Source organism: Typopeltis vanoorti, chromosome 14, assembly GCF_054136105.1.
Source record: "Typopeltis vanoorti isolate ZY-2024b chromosome 14, IOZ_Tvanoo_1.0, whole genome shotgun sequence".
Taxonomy (NCBI): Eukaryota; Metazoa; Arthropoda; class Arachnida; order Uropygi; family Thelyphonidae; genus Typopeltis; species Typopeltis vanoorti.
Window position 1 is genome coordinate 96,774,313 of NC_143562.1, and position 19,965 is coordinate 96,794,277.

The 19,965-nt window shown below is 36.6% G+C and overlaps 1 protein-coding gene and 1 long non-coding RNA gene across 5 annotated transcripts in view; one reads left to right on the forward strand and one right to left on the reverse strand.

Annotated features, from left to right (window-relative positions):
- The first annotated feature begins 390 nt into the window (after positions 1-390).
- The window catches only part of LOC150099789 (uncharacterized), a 102,727-nt gene continuing 83,152 nt past the window's right edge, over positions 391-19,965 (forward strand). For 2 of the 3 annotated variants that reach the window (XR_016549390.1, XR_016549388.1), the window contains exons 1-3: positions 2,540-2,656; positions 7,746-7,879; positions 18,589-18,734. This is a non-coding gene — a long non-coding RNA (uncharacterized LOC150099789). Of the gene's footprint in view, positions 453-2,539; positions 2,657-7,745; positions 7,880-18,588; positions 18,735-19,965 lie in introns of those variants that run through there. The other variant, XR_016549389.1, reaches the window with a different exon arrangement.
- Positions 10,780-19,965, reverse strand: part of LOC150099790 (uncharacterized) — a 123,948-nt gene continuing 114,762 nt past the window's right edge. For both annotated transcript variants that reach the window (XM_090404164.1, XM_090404165.1), the window contains exon 8: positions 10,780-11,118. In XM_090404164.1, the coding sequence (XP_090260290.1) occupies positions 10,996-11,118 (123 nt within the window). In that variant the 3' untranslated portion in view covers positions 10,780-10,995. The remainder of the gene's footprint in view (positions 11,119-19,965) is intronic.

A 19,965-nucleotide genomic window follows, 5' to 3' on the forward strand; every position in this document is an offset into this window, starting at 1 on the left:
ATCGAACCGATGATCAATGTCCCCCCCCCTTGTGGGAGATACTTTATAAAGCAGCAAATCTTTTCTAACATATAATTGTATACACATATATATTTATTAAAAAAAATAAAATAAAAAACCAGAAATAATTATAATTGAGTAATTAAATAACTAAATAATTAAATTTAAATAATTAAAATAAAATTAAAAATAATAATTAAATTTAGGAAATTTAACCTTAGCTGCTTCGGTGGTGCTTTGTGAATATAACAGTTATTGTTTAATTAGCCTTGTACCTGTACTGATGATGCCTGTGATACTCTGGTGAAAATTCTACGAAAAGCATAATTGACACGAGTTAATTCCGTTATTATAATAGTAAGAAAAGTTATGTGATGTGAAGCAGAGTGAATAAGATACTATATTGTTGTAGTGGACTGCAATTTACCATTTGTTCAAGCAAATAGGATTATGTGAGTGGATGATAATACTCAATAACAGCATGGTAGCTAGCTTTTCACAGCCTTAGCAATTTCGTAGCTAAGCACCTTTTATGTGCCACTACTTAACAATTTTTTGCATGATGGACAGTAGCATTGTCATTTATGAAATGACTGTCACCTGCTGCATAAAAAGTTAACACTGCAGAATGGACTTTATCAGCAACAATTTTCAGACATTCCTTGGAGGACATCTGACCTTTCTTCTAGCAATATCTCATGGGATGCAATTCATGCCAACAGAACGTGTCCCACACCATGACACCACCATCAGAACCTAGAGTTGTGTTTACAAGGCAAACTAGATTCGTTGCTTTATGGAATTTTAATGAAGCTCTGCCTACTGTCGGTACAGAACAAGACCTGTTCTGTACCGACAGTACAGACCTGTCAGACAACTTTTTTTTTTTTTTCCAGTCTTTCAATCATGATGTTCTTGACACCACTGTAGAAAAACTTTCTGGTTTATTGCAGAAATCAATGGTATACTGTATAGGCATGCGACTGCCATTACTGATCTCTTCAATTCCCTCTGCATAGTTTGATGAGATATGAATCAAGAACAGCCTTCGTTAAATGGTTTGGTCAACTGCTGCATACAGGAGGTCCTATTTGTCCATAGAAGCCTTCTCAGATGATGACTATCTCATTCCTGACAAACTATCTTGGGACTACAGTTACGCCTCTTAGACAAGAAATGCAGATTATTTTTCCACTGAGTAAACATCAAGGATATTTCACCTTTTGAGAAAGCAGTTAGCTCTGCTGTTTTCAAAATTGTGGCTCCAGCCAAATGGACACCCAAAATAAGAACTTTATTCAACTCCAAAAGATCCTTTTTTTTCCTTCTCACTGTGATCAACATTATTGATGATTACTGACCAATATCATTTTAAAATAGTTGCCTATAGTACGTGGTGGTCCGTGCGGTTAGCCTAGTGGCTTTTGCGCTTCACAACCATATGCCTGGGGAAGGAGTGTCCTAGATTTGATTCCCGTCAACGACACGAGGAGCTAAAGGATCTTCCTCAGCCATAGCCAAGTTAGCTGTTCTTGGGCATGGAGAACAGGATTTTTCTGCCAGTTTATCTGGGGAAGGAAGGAAGGCAATGGGAAACCCTTTGTCTTCATCCTTGCATCACTATCTCCCTAGTAATCAGTTGCAACCCTCTCAAAGAGTGGAAGCCACAGGATCAGATCAGTATGTGGTGATGTCCAGGACCGAGTATTTTGCATTTAAGATGCATGATGTTGACGTATGTTTGCATAAAGGTTTTCAATTTTGTGGTCAGCATGAGTAGCAAAACGTGTCCCTGACATTACATTTATATTGCATTCAGTTGTTTATTTATTATGTTACTGAATGGTTGCACTTTTATTTACTTTTGTAGAAGTGGCACAGTGGAAGCATGCTGGGCCCATAACTCAGTGGTCCATGGATCGAAACTATGCTCTCCTAATAATGCCAGCCTGGTTGGCCAAGTGGTTAGCGCATCCACTCTCCAACCAAAAGGCTGTGGGTTCGAATCCCGCTGTTGGCATGGATGTTTGTGATTGTCTGCAAAAGTACTAGTGGTGGTGGTCGGTGTAGATCAGAGTTTCCCAAATTGTGTTCTGCGGTAAGTGAATGAGTGTTCCGTGATGTCAGTGACCAAGCTGTGGATTTTTAAACATGGAAGTAATTCGGGAAAGTGAATACTGCTGTTTATGAGCGGTCATAAAAATTGCCTGCAAGCTGATTGCACCAATAGGTGGAGCATCCTCTGTTCTCAAAACTGAACGAAATAACATCTGTGTTGCAAATGTTAGTGACCGATTAGCAAGGAAGTATAAATAAAATTTTTCCATTGAAATTGAAGATCAAGGTAGTCTGTATCTGGTTCTCAAATCTAGTAATACTGAATACTTTCTTCAGAAGTTCGTATTGTAGGGTGAAAGTGCTTGTTTTGAAACCATAGTGCCGTGATTTTTTAAAAGTAATAGGCCTACAGAATTTAAATTTTAATATAAATAAGAGACAAGGGACTTTAATTTTGGTGTTAAGAAATCTCTTATTGAAGGTGTTTGTGATGCAACAGATAGTGATTCATCCACCTCCAGCCTACAAAGCAATCTCCAGGATATACAAAAGGAGGGGAAAACTACTAGCACATAAGAGAAAAAGTCTGCATTCACTTGTAAGTACTTATATTATAAATTTTTGGTGATCAGAATGGGATATGTCAATGAAAATCAGCACAAATTAATTTAATGATGTTGGCCTGAGGAAACTACAATATGCTACAAGAGTTCATTAGTCCAATTAGTCCAGTGATTGATAACTGATTTAAATGTAATTTTATATTTGTCAACATGTCACACCATATACATAAGTGCATTAATACTCTTTATGATTATGCCATAATCAATTATTAATACATTATAAAATAACCAAGGTGTTCTATGAAAAGTTCAGGATTTGTGAAGTGTTCCATCGTAGGAAAAATCTGGGAAACGCTGGTGTAGATGAAGGTAGTTGGTGGATTGAGTGGTGAAGATGGAGATTTACAGAGTAGGTGCCCTCCCTAGATGAGTCTTTGGACTCCCTGGAGGTGTCACACAATAAGATGGTTAAGAATATAGCTCATGAGATTTCTGTGTGTTCTTTTAGTTCTGCAAGAGCTTTATTTGCTTGAATCAGATTTACTACAAATAATTATTACAGGAAATAAACTATGGCAACACAGCTAGGAAAAATGAATTTCTTAGAACTGCTCTGGGACATTACTTAATACAGCAGATAATACGAGGGATTTGTTGCACTTGGTGCTACAGCACATCAAAACAAAATACTAAAGCGAATGATGTATCCATGTTGCACTCAGCAGATGAGCATTGCCATATAGTTCTGACCCAGGAGGTGTCCAGGAAAGTGCATTTGTCAGTAATCAACAAAGGTAATATGTATGTGATGTTCTAAGTCAGTTTGGCATGAGGCAATAGTTTGGAACAGAGGTTTAATGTGAACCAGTTTGTTAATGTGAAAGCTGTAGTGTTTGACTGGGTTAAGGCAACAGAGGGTATAGTAAAAACTGCAGAAGAAAAAAAATGTTGTGAAGGAAATATAAGCAAGGGAAATAATCAGCAACTGCATGGTGATTGTAAAACATAGCCAAGAAAAATGACAGATGAGTCCAGATGGAGAAACCTGCATATGAAAAGAAGCTTGCAGCAGTACACTTTTTTTTTTTGTGTGTGTGTGTGATCAAATAGGAGGGAAAGTATGTAAGAATAACTCTGATGATGGTATCAGCAGAAAAAACTGGTATCACTATAGTTTCTAGATCTTTCTTGAACAACCTGTCGACACGTTCTTTAAAAATTTGAGAATTTTTGTTATGACTTGTCAGCTCCATCATATTTGATGCTTTCCTAGCAGAAGACAAAGTAGGAAGCTCAATAAATATTTTTTCTATGTATTTAGCATTGGAGGAAGGAAAAAAGCATCAAATAGGAAGGTGCACGAAGAAGAGATGACTACAAGTTGTTGACGAAAATGAAGTGCTTGAGATATAGACAAAACTTTAGTGTGATGCAAAAAATAGTGGGAATGGATATGATTATCAAAGTATATACAGTATTCAGGACTTCTGAGAAGAAAAGGATTTTGTTGTAGACAAAACAGAGATAGTTAACTGTTGGTCAGACCTCTAGAAGCTTCGAAACGAGACAGAAGGTACACATAGGATATGTCAGAAACAACAGACAAGATATTTCAGGCCTTTCTTGCCACTTTGCCTCTACCAACCATCTCATTGAGTGGGATAAGAGTCATATGCCTATATAGAACAGAACTACCATTCCAGAACCTTCAAGGTCTAATCCTACCAGAAATTTGGAAAGCTTTAATCAGATCACTAAACATCAAAGAAATGAACTTTCACGCCAATTACATTATGTCTCGTAACAAATAAATCATGTTCCCGAGACACGTGCATTGTCTCGCACAATACTAATTTTGTATGAATTAGAACTCAGTTAAAACCTAGTCTGTTACCTTCATATAGCTTACCAATTGTATTCCCTGAAGATGCCGATAGCAAAAATCAGCAAAACATGTAGGACAATAAATTAAAACCCACTTGACTAACATTCAAAAAAAGTGTTTTAGAGATAGTTAACTGTTTCTAATGAAAGATATAAACTGGAAGGAGATGAAGATAGTGCCTAAAACAGATGGCATTAAATTATCAACTATAAAAATGAAATTTTGGTAAAAAACTATTATAAATTATTCTTGTAAATGGGGAGAATAAGAAGGGAAAAAAACAGACCGACAGCAAAATGGTTATTGATAACCATACAAGTTGTACATATGGCAGAGTACATGCTACATCACGTCTGATTTCAGGTGGCTATGCCTGAGAATATATCTAAGATTTAGCCACCTGAAACCAGAGATCAGGTACAGGCCTTTTCCATACAGATGAGCAATACATATGTGACATTTACACCCTTTAATGTGAATAAGGTTTACAAATGAAGCAACAATTAGAGCAAGAAACTTCAGAAAATCTTTTACTACCTCAACAATTATTCCTGGGCCTACTCTAGTGGAGTAGAGTTGCTATACCAGATGCCTATATTGAATAGAGAATGCTGCACAATGTCTTCTTACACTTTGCCATAATACAAACACTCAAACTCAAATTATCAGTAAATTTCTGATTAAACCGAAACCCTTTTGCACACCTACCTTGAATTGCCTGTAAATATATATAATATAATAATAATCAGTTTGTCTCAGGAAACTGCAAGTCTCACTTGTGTCTGTACTCAGAAGATGAATGCTCAAATCTGGTCACCTGGTTTTCAGTGTGATGTGGAGACATTAGAGAGGGTCCAGAGGCAAATAACTAAGACAATATCAGGACTTTGGACTGTTGGCTATGGAGAGAGGTTAAAAAATGTGATTGCAGAGTTTGGTGGATAGGAAGAAAAGAGGTGATATAATAGAGACATTTAAGTTAGTGAGAGGATTTTATCAGATTAATCCAGATGATAATATACAAAAAGAATAGAAGGCGAGAGGGAAAAAACCACTCTTACATAACTTCTGGGTCATCTCTGGAAGTTATGTAAGAATGTGTTGAAGAGGGGTGTCAGTGAATGGAATGCATTACCAGAATGTGTTGTTAATTCAAGGAGTGTTAAGGATTTTAAGATTCAGTATGATAAATATGTTGTCAGTTGAATGTTGTGTCGGAAAAAGTGCTGATTCACTTTTGATGAGTCATCCTTTTTCCGACCCAACATAAGGTAACCTCAGAAGGGATGGATAAGGACATACTTATGTCTCCAGATAGAATGCCTATTAATGACCTAGGAAATGTATATATATTCAGTTTTGTAGATATTGAGGAATGTTAAAGAAGCCCATAAACTGAATAGAGAATGTTTGTAAATTAATTAAGATAGAAAATCATGTAAAATTGCTAAAAAGATGTGTATAAGTTAATACAAGTTTTAGGCCATGTCAAAGACAGTTCGGAGCCGCGGTAACCAATCGGCTGCCGCCGTATGCATGACGACACCACCGAGAGAGGGCGCTGTTTTGTGGTATGTAGGTTTCGGCGGGGATTTGAATCGCTCTCTTCTCTTTTTCGTCTGTTCGGTTTTCCTGAGCAGAGAGCTGAGTAGCTGTGGAAAGCTTGCCGCTATGCGTAGCAAGAATTTCCCCTTGCTATACGTGCCACATGGATCAAAGCTGCAGCTATAATGCAACCAGAGTTCTAGAAGAAAGGGCCTCTGGTGAACTAACGCCAGTGTACAAGTCAGTGAAAGAGTGCTCCTTCGAGTAGAATAAAAGAATAGCGGAGACGCTATTAAAGAAAATACGGTGAGGAGATCCGAAAATCTAGATAAGAAGGTCCTAAATCTACCAGATAAAGCAAGAACAGTAAGCTGAAACCCTTTTGTATTAAGTTAGAGTAACCAGAGAGGAAAGAGAAACTGAATGTTGAGAAAACAGCCAAATTCCATGTAGCGTTTAAAGAACTGTCTGCATTTGGACATTTTGTCTACACCTAAGGAATAAGAGGCATCTTAGGCTTGAGCCGAATAGGAAATCGAGGCTTTGGACTCTTTGTGTTGAGAGAAGGAAATTAATGTCATTATGTTAAAATTTAATTTGAATGCTAGTTAAAATTCTGGGGGGGGGGGTCAAAGTTTGAATATGAGAAAGAATGTTATCTCATGAAATCTATGCCAGAATTGTAGAATTGGCATGTATATATATGTATTTTATATGTGTGATAGTAATGGATTATTTAGTATAAATTAACAGAGTCTGAGAGTAGATATATAAGGAAGTGCAAGATTTAGTCAATATAAGAAATCTTAGTGTAGAACTTTTTTGGATGTGTTAATTTAAGAAAGGGGAGGGAACTCAGACTCTTTTAGAATTGAAGGTTTAACTAAAATGTATCTCTATGTTTGTGTCAAAATAAATGTATTTCTTATGTGTAAACCAAACGAGTTTGTCATGTTTCTGTGGAATGAATTACCGCTTGGAAAATCACGAACCGTGTATTAGAGGGAAATCCATTAGCAACAAAAGAAACGGGACCACGACTGCAAACTTCTTGATCCCTGCATCCTTTTCTTAGTATTCTAGGATAGTATATCAGAATTCAGTTGCCAGCTGGTGCAGTCATAAAATAATATAAATTTGTCGGCAGACGAAATAACTGATAAGTACATAGCATAAGATAAAAGATAAAGATAATTAAATAACAAAATCATAAGAAAGCGAAGATATAACATGAATGAACCTCCCATGATGAGTCTTCTGACTCCATGGAGGGTGCAATAATAATAATATAGCGAAGTGTGGACAGAGAGGTGAATTATGTTCCAAATAGATGTTACCACATGCCTACAAAATTCAAACATGTTTAAAAATTGTTTCAGTAGAGATTTTAATGTAAAAACACACTCGAGATACGTTAGCCATGAAACATTTCATTTTTACTTGCAGATTATGTGACAAACAACTTGTGGATATAGTCCAGATACGTTTTCTTATATCCATGGAATTTTCACAGTGAAAAAGAGTTATGCATAAAATTATGGAATTTGTAAAAAATGTATATTGCAGATAGGATTTGTGATGAATTTCTAAAATATGTTAACAAAAACATATTTTAGAGATCTGTCTAATAAACCTAAGCATAATTAAGTCTTGTGAATGTAAATCACCATTTGACAAGTTTTGATTTACTTTAGGCCTATATTAGTAATGAGAGAAGGAGAGGAGGCAGAAAGAATGATGCACTGATTCCCTATTTGACTTCTGGAAAAGTTAATATTCAGCACTATGATCACAGCATTTAATTTATTGTCTGAAGTCTGGTTGGCAAGTAAGTATGAAATATCCTAGTGGCTTAAGTTTTAGTACATACTATAGAGCTCAGTGTAAAAACAGAAATCTAACCTGCTAAGTAGGCATCCTTTCCTTTAGTGGAAAAGCACCTGTTGTTTACATCACACCAAAATATGGTATGAACGTAAATTTAAGGAGGCCTGTAAGATTCTTATCAATCACCCTAATCTTAATAATAATGATGGTCTAAAAATCCCAAGCATATGGAAGGCACATATTCTACCCACCTGACCTTTCTCCCTAAGAGTTAATTTTAAATAGAACAATAGGTAATCCAGGATCCTAAATCTAATATAACAATTGTCATGTTAAATTAGGACATCATTTTCACTGTAACAAAACTATCTATACGAAAGAATGCTTCTCTGATGTTGTCTTAAAAGAATATAGCTTCGATGTAGTTAAAATATCGTAGAAAACATTCAATAGTTTTAAAACCACTGAATATTTTTGTTGCCTTTCAACCATTCAGAAAAATCTCCACCTTTCTCACTTCTCCTAAGGACAAGCTTCCACATCTTAATTATCCAGGTGTTTGCCAGATTTCTTGCTCTTGTGGATTATCTTATTATTATTATTATTACGGGCAACTCCAGGGAGTCATTAGACTCATCGAGGGAGGCCCCAAATCATATTCATCACAACTATTCGACATTCATACAGTATCTATCATACCTCGCCTTAAACTCATTCACTGTCACAGCATCCACCACAGACTCAGGGAGCGCATTCCACTCATTCACTACTCTAAAAGTAAAGAACCCAGCTCTAACACCTTTACTAACCACACTTTTGCCCAGTTTCCATGGATGTCCCCTAGTCCTCCCACAACCAGCCCTGTTCTCAAAAATATCTTCTGAATTAATTTTATAGAAACCCTTCAGTAATTTGAATGTCTCAATCATATCTCCCCTCCTCCGCCTATCAACCAATTTTTGCAACCCACAAATCCTCAACCTGTTTTCATACGGTTCATTCCACAGACCTGCTATCATCTTGGTCACTCGCCTCTGGATCCTCTCCACCTCCTCCCCATCAAGAAGAAACCTAGGTGACCAAATCTGAGCACAGTAGTCGAGATGAGGTCTTATCAAGGCTCGATACAGAGGAACAATAACCTGCTTGTCTCTGCTTGTCAACGTATTCTTCAGCAACCAAGTGATTTGATGAGCTGATTTGGCCACTTTTGCAATGTGTCCCCTAAATTTCAATTCCTTATCCACCAACACTCCTAAATCTCGTGCCTCATCAATTTCCTGGAGCACGGTTCCACCAATGCAGTAAACTGCCTCCCATCTTTTCACCCCAAAATGCATAACCTTACATTTTGCCACATTAAATTGACATCCATTCTCCCTAGCCCAGACCTCCAATCTATCCAAATCATCCTGCAAAATTTTGACGTCATCTGCATTCACTATTGCCCTACCCAACTTCGCATCATCAGCAAACAAATGAACTGTTCCTCTCAGATCCTTTCCTATATCATTTATGAACAAATTAAACAGCAGTGGTCCAAGAACAGATCCTTGTGGTACACCACTAGTCACAGGCCGTCTTGTGGACTCTACTCCTGAGTAAACCACTCTCTGATATCTCTCCGTCAACCACCCTCCTATCCATCTCACCAACCCTATGTCCATTCCCATATGCTGCAATTTACTGATTAGAATTCCATGTGGTATCCTGTCAAAGGCCTTAGCAAGGTCCAGCAGAATCACTGTAAACCCATTACCCTTATCCAGTTCAGCCGTCAGTGTGTTATAATACGTGAGCAAGTTACTGAGGCATGACCTACCCTTCACAAAACCATGCTGTCCCCGATACAGTATCCCATTTTCTTCTATCCAATCTTGTATTTTCCTCTTGACTATTTTCTCTAAGACCTTGATAATGATTCCTGTTATGCTGATTGGCCGGTAATTTTCAACAGCAGCCTTGGAACCACCTTTGTGCAGTGGAACTATTTTCCCCTCTTTCCACCCCCTTGGGACTGACCCAGTCCTGAGGCTCAAATTAAACATAATGGTCAAGGGCACTGACAATTCTTTGGCCGCTTCACGTACGACACGAGCTGGTATACCATCCAATCCCACAGATGTATTGACATTGAGGTTCTGTAATAGACTAGTTACCTCTACCTCATTCATCACAATTCCAGTATAAGCTGTTGGTTCCTCCATTTCCGCAAAGCCACCACCTGGATGATATACTCTTGCAAAGTGTTCGCTTTGTTATTTCAGACAAACAGGAAGATCTACCTCTATTCAGCTAGAAGAACACCAGTCTTATATTCAATACCTTGAACCTGAACAGTCTAGACTTGCAGAACATGCCATCATCACTAGACATAGAGTTCATTGCAAAAAAAGACAAGTCCTTCACAAAAGTCGGTTCCTCATGGAATGGCTTTAAAGAAACATGGGAAACTTTACTTCACTTCCCTAACTTAAACAGATCTGATGGTTTACGTCTATCCCCTTTATGGGAAATAGTACTTTATAATTCAGCTAATCTTTCTTAACTTTTTATTGTATATAGGACCTCCTAGATGAGTCTTTGACTCCATAAGGCCTTGTTTAATAATAATAATAATAATTAATAATAATTTTTTTTTTTTTTTTTTTGTTAGGAAATTTATTGACCTTTTTAGTAATCTTACACTAGCTACTTAGGTGGTGTTTTTTGGAATTGTCAGTTATTGTTTAATTTGAGTTTAAAATGTACCGACGATGCCTGTGACACAGGCGAACTATTAAATAATCTTTTTAAGTGAATTTTTCCGTTATTAATTTTGTATTTATGTCTGCTCACGGTTTGCCATTATTAAAACTTATTCAATAGTTTTATTTTCTATAATTAAGGAAACATTCGACATCAAATTGGCAGGTAGTGGTACTGATATATAAACTAAAGAGACATAAAAAAAAGCAATTTAACATTTTGTCATGATATCATACATAAATATGAATTCATTAAAATTACCAAATTTCCAATAAGGAAATGATCTGGATAAAATCATTTTGCTTTGAAACGTGTTTCTCAGTGGGAGGTTTGTCTTGTTATAGTTGAGATTGTATTCTTGATAATAAACTATATCTTACTGAAGAAATTAGAAATGAGACAAATTACTTTGATCACATATGCACACAAAAGTGTGCAAAGCACATTCAAACAAACCCATATTTTCCCTATTTTTCTTTTGTCAGTATCTTCCTGAAATGGAAAAAAAAAATGCTATTAATGACAAAAATGGCTAATATTTCACTACATTAGTTATGTTTGTTCAATTTATGTTATAATGAGGGCTTAGCATTTGAAATAATAGCTAAAACAGTAATATTTATAATAAGTTACAGTGAACAAACTAATTATCAGACCTCCACCATCAAAAGATGTGGACGGTCCTGATGTCACATAATTCAAACCATGCCTTAATGATTTCCGTTTACTGTTACTGTATTTCTTTTTATTATTTTATACATCAGTTCCACATACAAGAGGTCCCAAGACCTACAACATGAGTGTGCTATGTGTAAGCAAGGATCTAAAAAAGAGAAAAGGAACATATATAAGCAGATTTCAGCTGTCAGGAGTTGAGCATAAAAGTACCATTAGGAACAAAAAAAAAAAAAAAAGAACAACTTTTTTTGGAGACTAAAGAGGCTATGGATTTGATACTTATGCCAGGAGAAGCTAGACGTGAGAGTTAACCCAAGAAAAAAGAAATTGGTTCTTGACTGGCAAGCTGAATACTGTCAATAGTAAAGGAGAGTGAAAGGCATGTTCTTCTTGAAAATAGGACTGTGTTTTGGTGGCATGAAATTTCATCAGGATATCCCAATCCCATTTGAGAATGGCAAGATCAGTGTTTAAGTTAATGAATATTTAAATGATTCTCACAGCCTACACATGTAACAAAAATTAAATAGAATTTTATTCAAAAACTCCAATATATTGTATTCCAGGTTATTTGGGCATCATCAGGGCAGACGATTAACTACATTCAAAACATGAATAACAAATGAGTCAAATTTATTATTATGATTTGGGACCTCTATGGATTCACAAGACTCATTGTGGGAGGTCCACCCTAGAAAACGTAAATTCTACCATACCTCCTTGAACTCATTAATTGTTCATACTCTCAAACCACCCTCCATGCAAAGAAACCACTCCTTATCCTCTTGCTCATGACTTCTTTTGCAACTTCAAGGGATGGCCCTTTTCTCTGCTCCTTCCCCAAGTTGGCTCATGGTCTGTCATAACTGAAGTCTATGATTACGCTATTAGAGTTCAAAGGAACAACTGTAAAAAGTTGTGTAGATAAAAAAAATTGTACAATAATTATCAATTAAAAAAAAATTGATCAGATTGTCTTTTCCTTGAAACATGCAAAATGCTATGAAATTGTTTGAACCTCAACCAATCAGACTGCATGCCAATCTTCCAGTTTTGGGAAGTGATTATTATTAATTGCTCATTTTTTTTAATTAATAATTATTTAAAATTAATTTTTACCATTATTCCTTTTAACTCTGATAGTGTAATCATATACTTGGCTGTGATCAAGACATGAACTAATATATGCATGATTTATGAGTCATTATTGTATTGAATCATGCACTGAAAATTTACTCTGAATCTCATAGAATGCCTTTAGTAAAACTTAAGTTTCTATGACTCACTCCCCCCTCCCCTTTTGCAATCCACATAACTTCAATTTATCCTCTTATGCAAACATTTCGGAGACATGTCACGAGCTTGATTGCTTGTCTCTGGATCCTTTCTACCACTTCCTCGTCTCGAAGGGCATTTTTGGGGATGAGGAGGTATGGCTGTATTATAGCCTTATAAAGAGGGATAATAACCTCTTCATTTCTACTCAAAATGTATTCTTCAAAATCCAAATAATCCTTTGAGCTATTTTGCTGAAAGTTTATTTTTCACTTGGTTAGACTATAATAAATTTAGTTTAATCCTTTATCCAAGTGTGAGCAAACAAAGTTTGTGCCTGAAAGTATCTTCAGGACTGGGGTAAGGTGGTACAACACCCTATCTCAGTATCTCCCATTGGGAGATACTGAGATAGGAGTGATGTTAGCCTGCTCCACCTTTGCAACGAGCTACCCAGTGTTGTACCACCTTACCTCAGTCCTGAAGATACTTTCAGGTGCAAACTTTGTTTGCTCACACTTGGATAAAGGATTAAACTAAATTTATTATAGAGCTATTTTTGCAGACTTATTCAGCAAGCCCTCTGAACTTCCACTCTGTTCAGTCATCCTCCACATCACTAGCCCTATCAATCTCCTGCAATCCAGTACCATCAATGTAATAGTATGCGATTTTTGTTTTTTTTTAATCCCGAAGTGCATTTTGCTTCATGAAAATGTCAACCATTGTCCTTTAATCAAACTGCTAATTTATTTAAATCATCGTACAGGATGTTTGCATCACCTTCATCAACTACTGCCCTCCTTAGTTTCATATCATCAGCAAACTAAATATACCCCCCCCCCTCCCACCCCAGCTTAAATCATTCCCTGTATCAGGGCTATCCAAAACACGGCCTGCAGGCCACATGCGGTCCTTGGTGTGGTTTTGTGTGACCCGCCTGTGGGTTTTGATTTTCACGAGCAAAAAAATAAAATAACAATTTGAACCAAATGCGTATTAGATATTTTAATTCTATCACTAATCAATAATCTCAATGTTGGTTATTTTATTTGGTGTTTTTACATCGCTACATACCCACGTGTTTTTCAAATATTAGATGTGTCAAAGAAGCATTCTTACACTGTTTTGTTCTAACGCACATGCTCCAGGCGCTCATGGGGAACGTGAGTGCACGATTAGTTTGTTCAGCTATCGAGGTTGTGCCGCTGCTGCTCACTAAATTACCAGATACGCATTAGATGCAGCCCTCCGATAAATCTTTTTTTTTTTTTTAATGCGGTTCTCAGATTACCTAAGATTGAACAGCCCTATCCTATATCATTAAACAGTAGTAGCACTAACAGAGAACCTTAATGCACCACTAGTCACTTCATTCTACTAGATTTTACTCTAACATATACTACTCCCTGGCATGTGTCAACCATCCCTATTCATGCCACCAGCTTCACATGCATTCCCTCCTCCATACTTTTTTTTTTTGTATATGTTGTTCCCACCCACGAAAGGTTATTATAAATCTATAATACATTTTTTTTTTCATAGATGAGCAGATGAGTAAAGGAAATTTTTTTTTTTTAATCAATTTCATATAATAGAGCTTCCATAGCTCAGTCAGTATAGAGGAAGCCCTTTTGTCAGTAAGACCTGGGTTCGATTCCTGTTTATAATGTGAGTATCCTTTATTATTATTATCCCAAGACCCAATGGAGTCAAAGGCTCATCTAGGAGGTCCTTTTGTCATACATGCAGCTCATCATATTGCACCTTAAACACACTCAAATTCTCTGCAGACACCACACTCTCAGGCAAGGCATTCCAATCATTCACAACTCTGTATGAAAAAATCCTGCTTCTCACTCCCCTACTTATACAGCTTCCAGGAATGTCTTCTGGTTCTCCCCCCTGATATCCCACCGTTTGCTCTAAAACCTCTCCAACATTGACCCTATAACAATCCCTTACTAACTTGTAGATCTCTCATATCACCCATATTCCTCTATCCACTAGTTTCTGTAAAATTGCATCTTCTCAACCTTTCCTCATATTTGATATTCCAGAGACCAGAAACTACCTTAGTCATCTCTGGAAACTTTTCTAAGCTCTCTTTGTACATCTGAAAACCAGGTGACCAAAGCTGTGCACAGTAGTCCACCTGTGGCCTAATCAAAGCCTTATATATACATGGAACAAGAATCTCCTTACATCTACAAGTAAGCATCCTCTGCATCATTCCCAGAATTCTTTGTGTTGTCCTCATAATTTTGGCAGTGTATCCCCTAAATTTCAGATCCTTATACACTATCATCCCAATATCTATTTCCTCCACCACTATATCCCCACCAAGCTAAATTCTACATCTCATCTTTGTTTCCCAAATTTTAAAACCATTTACATTTTGCAACATTGAACTTGCATTCCCATTTCCGTGCCCATTCACTCAATTTATTCAAGTCTTCTTGTAAGGACACAAGATCTTCTTTACCCTTCATAGTTCGTTCTAACTTTGCATCATCAGCAAACAACTGAATATCCCCATCCAAATCTTTGCCAATATCATTAATATACAGGTTAATGAGCAATGGCCCTAAAACAGACCCCCCTGAGGCACACCACTAGTGACTTTTCTCTTCCTGGATATTGCTCCCATATAAACAACTTGCTGATACCTATCAGATAGCCAGTCTCTGATCCAATGCACTAGTCTAATATCCAACCCCATACACTCTAGTTTGATTATCCAAGGAAGCCATTGCCTTATTGTAATAAGTAAGCAGATTACTAAAACATGACTTCCTTTTAGCTGTCCACCAAAGATAATACCATTGTTATCAGTGGTTAAATTCAGCTGGGGGCCTGGCTCTGGAACATTTTTCTGTTTTGTGACTTTTCTTCCTTAACAGTAATTAAGCCTAATGCAAAACAGATAACATTGGCAGGTTATTAAGACGTGCATATGATTGGTGCAGTATTAACAAAAGACTGCATGATGGAAAGATAAAAGCAAGCCACCAATTGAGTTGAAATGCTAAATCTCTTCAATCGAATTCCAATAATACGTGAAACTCCATAACAACGTTCACTATATATATATATATATATATTTATATATTTCTTAGTTTTAACACATTTACGAATTTTAACACGTTCAGTTGAATTTTATTGCTGCCGAGTGAACTCGCACACATCTAATTAATAACAATAGTTCTTAGCTAGATACTTTGTTTGCCGGTGCAGCATATGGTTTTGCTCGAGTCCAGACAGCATAGTTTTTGTATGAGGGGAGATGTGATTTATTAATTAGTGTCATTTTTATCCCAGTTGTCTCTAATTGCACTATTTGTTAAGAAATATATTACACAGAGTGCTTGTACTTTATTCACTGACATAATAAAAATACTTGTTTTTCTTGCCTCTGCAGTATCGTGGCTATTGGGGAGGGCATGTTGTTTACCACAGGAGCAAGTTACTATTGCCCCGACGTGAACATGTTTAAGCTTCTTTTCATGTGCGAGGTATATGCAAAACTTTTTATTTCTTTTTTTGAAAAGTAAAATCAGGGGTGCGAGTTATATTCAAGTAAATACCGTATTTAAACTATGGATCAGTGCATTGGTACGTTCTTTAAACAGAAAAATAGCTCAGATGACAGTGATAATACAAAACAAGTTGTAATGTGTAGTTTCTGAACAGAAAGTGGTCTCTAACGAATCCACAGAAACACAAAATTCCCATCAGTCGCAATACAATAATATTAATACGCTGAACGAAAGGAAAGATTTGCAGACTTGCTGGACACTCAAACAGCAGATCACATTCAAAGGTAAATACAATTGGTTATTTTGTAGGAACATTTTTCTGTTTTGTGACTTTTCTCCCTTCATGGTAATTGTGCCTACATTATTGTATTATTATTCAACATTTATTTACAGTTTTAAATGTGTATATAAAGTCAATATCAACAGTTGCCTGATTACGAACGTGTGACGAAAGGGACGGGGAGGTTTGGAGCTTCCCTGGATAGCATCCAAAGGTAAATACAATTGGTTATTTGCATAGGGCCCCGGAACTTATTCGTTTACAATTTAACCATTGATTGTTGTCAACCCACTTCTGGATCCTAGTTCTCACCAGCTTCTCCAACAACTTAACCACAACACCTGGCACACAGATAGGCCTATAGTTTGATGCTCGAATTCAATCATTTTTGTTATGAAGTAGCACAATCTTGCCTGCCTTCCATTCCTTTGGAACTTGACCCAGTGCAAGACTCGGATTAAAAAAATGTCAAGGCAGATGTCAACTCCCTGGCACAATTCCTTCAGAATACGTGGTGATATATTATCAAGTCCCACAGCCTTATTAACATAAATAAAGTTTGCTCAATTCCCCATACACCTCTTGCTCACTTATAGTCAGTCTCTCCTCCCCATCATCAACTGCTCTCAATCTCTCCATGATGTCACATTCACAAGAATGAAAGATCTTTATGAACTGCTCATTATGTATCTCCATTATATCTTCCGCAGTAGTTGTCCTTATACCATTTTCTCCAATCAATGTCATCTTTCCATAGTCATTATTTTTTTTCTGGGGTACATATTGAAAGAACTCCCTAGGATTCTTTTTTTTTGACTTCATCAGCTAACTGCTGCTCATACTTCACTTTTGCTATCCTTACTAACCAAGTCAACCTCCTTGCCTGGTCTTTGTAATCCTCATGGAATTGGTTATTACCAGTTCTCTTATGCTGCCTCCATAATGCCTTTTTTTCTGTATCACTTGTTTAATCTCTTCATTTATCCATTTCATACCTACCTTATTTAACCTTCTGACCCTTGGAATATATTTAGTCATTACTTCTACTAGATAGTTCTTAAATATCCCCCAAGCTGCATTGATCTCTTTTCCAGCTAACACCTCATTCTATGCTACACCTGCAAGCTGTCTCCTGAGCTATTCATAATATAATCCCCCCCCCCTAGTAGTTCCCACATATACCCTTTCTCACAGAGGTCCTCACACTGCTGGCAACCACCCAGGTAATCACTTCATGGTCACTCTCACCCTGGAGGGTGATCTGACACCTCATTTATAATTACATCCTCTGATGAGATGATCAAATCCAAGATCCTCTGGTCTCTTTCGACTAAAGGCGAGTTATTCATCTGGTCTCATATTGATGTAGAGGGTTTTTTGTCCCTCAGAATAGGCAAACCGGCTCCATGAACACACACAGATCTACAGTGAAAAATACATACTTAGACCCTCATTGGAGGACACGACCCCAACCGGTCCTAAGGGACAGATGAGGAAAATTTGGGGGAACCCCACATGACAACAACAATTTCATATAATTTTTTGTAATGTTTTTTATTTATTTTTAGATAGTCTAGAAACCCTGCTCTAGAGATCAAACATGGAACTTTTTCAAGCCACTTCAGGCCTCCAATAAGCAGGGTGGTGGTCTCACAATGGGCCATTAAATTCACCTAAAGACAATCACACATATATCCATGCTCATAGCAATATTCAAACATATGACCTGTTTGTTGGAGAGCAGATATGAATCCCGTTCTCCATCACATACACACGTAATTATCACCAATTTAATTGATGAACTTCCAATTACATAAACACAAGAGATAAGAACCTGTTTAAATGTAAAATGAAATTATGAATTAAAATTTTTTTTATTTGCAAGCATTTTTGTCAAAGAAATAGAAGAAATAAACAATTGTCTTACATTATTATATTTTTCAGAACCTTGATTACATTATTTTTATTATACATAGTTTAAAAACTACATAAAAATAATGATTTAATGCGTCACCCACTCTTCTATAGCAAAACAAAAGTCCGTAATTTTTTAGCCTGCATGACATGTTATATTTCATTCCCTGATGATGGCAATTTGATTTTTCTGAAATATTTGAAGTATTAATTAAATTCATTTTAGTTAATATATTATTCTAGTTGTAATTTCCTTAAAAAATATGTTATGTATAGCCAATATGTCAGCCTTACCACCATACCTAAATGAAAGGAGAATACCTGAGGAATGGAAATCATCTGAAACTATCCTCATCCATAAAAAAAAAAAAGTCTGCCAAAGGACAAGGTCAGACATATTACGAGATAGCAGTGAAAAAAAGGTAAGTTTTAGTTATTATTTATTAGTTTTTTTACTTTAAATTATGGAGAATTTAAACTAAGTACAACATTAGTCTGTGGGTAATTTGCACTTAAACATATTTCAGTATAGTTTGTAGTATTCCTTGTGCAGTGTTTAAATAATAGTGGCAGCCACAACTCAGTGCCAATCAGCAAGTGCCCCCCCCCCCCATTTAAGGACTACATTGTACACAGCATACTAGTGGATTTTATGATATACAGTGCTTGTGGCATGTACACATCTCCGCAGTTAGATATGTGGTAGGTGAGAGATCTATGAGTGCATGTCTGCAGAAAGTAGAAAATGGGAAGAACTTTATGATTTAAGAATGAACATAATCGACCCCAGCAGTGTTATGTCAGAAATTACACAATACTGACCAAGAGAGAGATGAGTAGTGTGATCAAGTGCGAGGATAATAAGCAGAATATGAATGAAAAAATATATCTGAAACATCGTGAAGTTTTTGAAGATGGTGTTAATTGGTCGGAATGATTGTCGAGCAAGAGTAGATAACTTGCAGAGAAAGAGAGAGATGTGCTAAAAGAAGAAATGGAATATATCAGGAATGAGCTGAGAAGTGTGAAGAGAAAGATCAGGCAATTGGAAACAATGAGTGCAGAGCAAATCAGAGAGAATTATGCAAATGATGGAAGTGGAGAGAATAGGAGAACGAGTAAAAGACGGGGAATTAGAGAAATACAAGAAAATGCTGAAACCAGGGATTGGGAGATGACAGGACAATATTGAAGCGTAGGGGAGAAACAAAGAAAGTGTTAGTATAGAGCAGTGATTGCCAAAGGGGTCGATATGACATTGTTAGGGGTCGTCGATTGGGGGTCGACAGAAAATATAAGACGACATTATATGGGTAATATTTAATTTGGTTAACTTGGATTACCTCCATGACAAAAGACATGGAGGTAATGACAACACAATTTTACTGAGGCCAATCAAGTAGGCCAAAATGACGTATTTACCAATAAACGGATGTTGGTGGTTCCTGCCGGCCGGCGTATTGGGAGTGAGATTGCAACACGTGCATGGTTCTTATTTATAGATACAAGTGTTTGATCCCAGTCTCATTTTTGCGCATCGACATACAAGTGAGCATTAATGTTCTAAAATTCATCAACATACATATTATAATTCAATCGTTATTCATTCACGAACTAAACTTCTCTATGTTGAAGAGTTGAGCAGCGCTGGTA